The 5,057-nt window shown below is 44.7% G+C and overlaps 1 protein-coding gene across 1 annotated transcript; it reads right to left on the bottom strand.

Moving 5' to 3' along the window:
* Positions 1-6: 6 nt before the first annotated feature.
* Positions 7-4,825, bottom strand: HYKK (hydroxylysine kinase; the record flags this gene model as incomplete). The annotated part of the gene is made up of 4 exons (XM_010150409.1): positions 4,480-4,825; positions 3,547-3,689; positions 1,054-1,237; positions 7-431 (listed from the first exon to the last, which is right to left on the bottom strand). Coding segments are annotated over exons 1-4 (1,098 nt in total), but the record flags the coding sequence as incomplete, so codon positions are not given.
* Positions 4,826-5,057: the final 232 nt, after the last annotated feature.

Raw genomic sequence — 5,057 nt, 5'->3', positions numbered from 1 at the left:
GGCAGTCTCAAACCATGTCTGCTCCACAGCTTCCTGGCCCACCTCGAACATTTTCATGAGGTGCTTCCATCCGGTTCTGGCCGTGATCATGAGGTATTCCTTATTCTCCGGGTACAGCAGGGAGGTGTGGGCTGCTATGACCAGGGACTGAGAAAACCTCCCGCTCACCAAGAGAAAGAGAGCACCTCTCTCCTCTTCCGTGAGCGGCACGACGCTTTCAAAGCCTGCCAGAACGTGCCCTCCAACACCCAGCGGATCCGGGCTCTCAATCATCATGTACATGATGGCTATTGCAACCTCAAACACATAATACCCGAAACTCATGTCGCTGAAATCCAGGATGCCAGACACTCTGTACTGAGGGTTCTCCAAGGAAGCAGAACTGGAGTCTACTAGAATATTGTGGTCATTAAGATCTCCATGATTGATACCTAAACACAGAAGAAACAGTATTTAATCATTATTAAACAGCAGAATCTTTTTTTTTCCATTTCTCAGTGAAACAACTTTAAGAAGACGTGCAGAGGCTCAAACTAACACCCAGCTACAAACCACACCAGTCTCCCTCATCACAGCCTTCCAGGAACCTCCATTCCACCAACAGGCGACCAGGCAGCAACAGATCAACGGAGAGTTACGAGATCTTACTCTGGTCTGGTACTACCTGTGATACACCACATGGTTTCCAAACACAGAACAGCAGTTTTCTTCAAATTGTCAAATTAACATCATCAATGTGAGCTGAATTCCAAAAATGAGATTAAATAGTTATTTGGGCTTTTATAAAAGGAAGTAGTGTACTCCAAATATTCTTATAAAGCATGGAAACCATAACCTTAACTGGAAGCCATTAGTGTTCATCCCGATCAAGAACTGAACCTGGCTCTGGACAGCACATTCCTCCCAGCTTCCGCTGCGCCGTGTTTATTCAGATCAACATTTGCACATGTCTAGTTAGGGATAAAGGAGACTTTTTTTGCCTTATCTAGAGACCCAAATTCCTGTTAGAAATTTCAGTGTCTCGGTTCAACATGATGAGAATAAAATACTCACAGGCTCGAAAACTGCTTAGCTTGGGTATTACTTTCCCTTTGAACTGCTCAATAACTTGTTCCACAACTTCACGATATTTGTTCTGGCCCAAGGCATAAACGTACTGATTTAGAAGAGGAACATTTGCCAGGTTCCAAATGAACTGGCCTCGATGGAGACTTTTTACTGATGGATGATGGAATTTCTTTGGAAAAAGCACAAGATGAAAGAGTCCGTAAGTAAAAATCCTGGGTTGATGATTACAGGGCTTGATTCAAAGCTCCTATTAACTCCAACAGGTTAATGAGCCTCACTGAAAAGCACCATCACCATGACTACTACTTTGTGTCAACAAGAAAATGAATAACCTGATGAGTGATTGAGACAAGGTAATATCTACAGACAACACCAATGGGGTTCTCCCCATTTTTTAGGGATTAACTAAGTCATTCATCACTTGAATAATTTAAAATTGATACAGACTCCCTGTAACATGCCATTATGCAGCAACTTGGAGGCCTTGCCAAAGCGGAGTCCTGCACTGGCAGAGCCTGGATTGCAGGCTGGCACTGCAGAAAGCTGTGGGAGCAGAAGAGACACAGTACATGCCAGTGTGCCAGGAACAGGCACACTGCACTTAAGGGTGGCAGCTTCTGGGGACAAGCCCGAGGATCAGCTGGTACATGAAAAATCCTGAGGACAGAACCACTTTATGGAGAGAGTGGACAGTTGTATTCTTATGGAAATGTGCCTTTCTGTGTCCAGCTGGCCTAACTTACTTTAAACAAACAGGGTCCTTTACCTCTCTCTCACTGACAAATGCAAAAGATGGTCCGGAAAGTGACATTCAGGGAGGGAAATCATCTCTCCCACTGCAAACCACACTTATCCTTGAATCCTCTAATGCTTACTGAGGTGGCTTGTGGGCCAGATTCTACCAGAGCATAGGGCAAATAAAAAACAACTTCCCACAAAAGTAGCTGGCTTCCTCTTGAAAAGAAACCTGTGCTTGTAATTAAGGCTCTTAGAGACAACTAAGTGATAGGCAAAACTGGAACTCTGCATGAAAAAGTAAGGAACAAGCTCAAGTCTAAACCAAACATCACAGTGCAGAATCCCAGCTGCTGTATAAAGCTGGTAAGCAACCACGGCCATCTTCCCAGCGCAAATCACATCCGCTATCCATGGCTTACCAGGTGTGTGAAGGGTAGTAAAAGTCATGAGCCCTTGGCACTGTCAAGCCCTAAACGGTCACTCTACAGCCATAACCTTATTTCCATTCAGAGGACGTGAGGCACATCTGAGCAAAAGAAGACACCGACAGAGAAAGTGGTGGAATACTATTTTGTGCACAAAACAAAGCACGGCACACTGCTTTGCTATCAAGTGACAAACTAAATTAACTGGGCAGAAAGGATAGGCTGTATTTTCTGATCTGACATCAGAAAACTTTATACTTTAGGTATTATTTTTAGTGTCAGTGATATTTTGAAGTTTTGACAGTAATTATAATAATTTTATTTAAATGATATACCTTGGTAGACGATACTCCACATGTTAGGGGCATAAAGAGCCTTTCCATCAAAAAATGCTTTCTCATCAACTATTTCCTCCTTGGCAGGACAAGAGACAGGCATATTTTGAGCCTAGCTGGCCTATATAAATTGTTCTAACCGCATTATAGGAGCGTGACCAGAGTGCTGGAAGGCAGCAGTAAGTTATCTTTCTCAACTGAAAAATGCTCTTGTAATTTAAGAATGTGGTTAGTAAGGCTGACAATTCACATGGCATTAATTATCTGAAGCTGGCAGCCAGAACATGAGAAGAAAAGGTTAATGAAACACAATAAATAATGCAAGAGTTCTTTTATGTATCAGACTTAATTACTGGCTGATCTATCAGCTTTATTATCCTGTATAATTACAGAGTAAAGAAAGAACTTACTTTGCATTAGGATGATTTGACTGGAAGCAGTGCAGATGAGGGAAGTGTCACAAATCCCTGTTCATTGGCACAGCTGGCATTGCAGACAAGGAACCAGCTGCCACCAGTGTCAAATGGTCACCGTTCCAATGACCAGCAGAAAGACAGCAAGTCAAAATGAATTCAAAATAAGAGATCAGCCAGCTGTGCACGATACAAAAACGCTTTAAAACAAGCTTTACATGCTTCTCATTTGAGCATCCTAGGGTCGACTCTCCTTATTGCCAGGTTTGAAACACCAAATGGGCGAGTTCTGCCTAAGTAAAAAAAAATCCTTATGTCCCTGCTGGCGATACAAAAACGCATTGCAAAAGGGTCGCCGATACCATGTCACAAGCACTAATTGGTCATGCTGCCTGGGGAGATGCTCTAGCAACAGCCAGCCTGGAGGTTGGCACCTGAAAAACTGACATCTGCAATCACCAACTTGGATTGTGCAGATCAGGAAAGCAGACAGGAAGCAGGAGAAGAAATACAAAGGAGAAATTCATTCAGAAAGAAGTCTGTGAGTCCATAGGAGCGAAAACTCACCTCTGTGAGAGCTTTATCCAAACTGGCAGCTAGCTTCCCGATCTCGTAGAGAATCGGAGGGTCTGTAGCAATTTTTGCTACCGGTGTGCCAGGCAGGTACGTCAGCAGTCTGACCATGTACTTTTTGTTCCCAGGCCCCGCATCTGACAAGCAGAGAGAGATGCAGTTAGTCGCTTCAGCACGTGCTATTAGGAGTGAGTTAATGCAAGAGGCAAAAATGGTTTATTCCCGTGTAGAAGTCACCGGGTGAGGCTGATAGACCAGGTTTCATTCCAAGACGTGATTCACCGCGATGCGGTGATGTGCAAACCCTAACACACCAGCAACCTGTGCTGGACTGGGAGCGCTCGTGCTGGGAGCTGACTGCGTACGGCGCATTTCCTCCAGCTCCCGCAGACCCTGCTTGGGCGGCATTGCAGCACAGCAGCTCCCAGGAGCCCCAGCTTTGGTGGGGAAGTTACAGTGAAAATAAATGCAAAATGTCAACACGACCTTTCTTCCAAGTTCTGCTAAAGGTACCATAGGTGGGCATTTTACACCGTTCTGTAGGCAAATAATTTGTAAGACCACTCAGTCATTGACGCTTTTTCCCCTTTTCTTGCGCTCGGACAGGTCAGATCAATGTTTTCTCAAATTCATTACATTAAAATTGTTTTCTCAGTACCTCCATCGTTAACTATTACTCTCTTCAACTAGCTTCGCTTCTAGAATTTTAGGTTTGGACTATTATAGCTGGACATACAGGTCACCTGATACACTAGATGATCTTTAAGGTCCCTTCAAACCCAAATCATTCTATGATTCTAGGATATCCCCAGATGTTTAAAAATAAGGCCAGCGTGTTAATTCAGTACGTATATGGCATGCCATATAACCAGCTACCGCCAAGCTAAGGGTGATAGTAGGGCAGTAAAGGTGCTTGTAATTGCTCACCTCCCGACTCCAGAGACATTACGTTACCATCTTTTGTAAGATAAGGAGTAGCTGAGGGAAAGCCTTCAGCCCTGAGAAACATCATGGCCTGGGTCTGTGCTTCAATGAGGTCAGGCTCCTGGCTGTCTTCCGAATTGGTGATTTTGAGGACGTACTCATCAGCACCTTCACCCGCACCTTTGTTCCTTGAAACACACACGTGGAAATTCTGGTCGTCGTAGCTGGGGAGCGGCCTGATCCAAGACACCTTCAGTCCAAACACCCTGTCAACCAATTCAGCCGCTGCTTCTTCACCAAGTGCTGGTTTGGTGATCGCCTGGGGTTGGCAGTCACTTCTAGAGGCCATCCTGTCTCTAGGAGAGAAAGAGAAGCCGGATGACCTCATCTGCATTCTGACACCAGAAGCAGTAATTACTGCAACAGAACACATTCAGATACTGTTGAGTTTCTGATGTCTGTGAAGCCAGTGCTGGTTCCTTACATCACGGCTTCTCGTCAAACAGTCTTAGCCTCCCCGAAGGACTTCTAGAGAGACGGGCTCGATCTGTTCAGAGCTAGCAGACATGGAAAGCTGATTA

The sequence above is a fragment of the Eurypyga helias genome, unplaced genomic scaffold (assembly GCF_000690775.1).
Source record: "Eurypyga helias isolate BGI_N326 unplaced genomic scaffold, ASM69077v1 Scaffold51494, whole genome shotgun sequence".
In the NCBI taxonomy this organism is placed as follows: domain Eukaryota; kingdom Metazoa; phylum Chordata; class Aves; order Eurypygiformes; family Eurypygidae; genus Eurypyga; species Eurypyga helias.
This window is presented reverse-complemented; position numbering and strand designations above follow the sequence as displayed.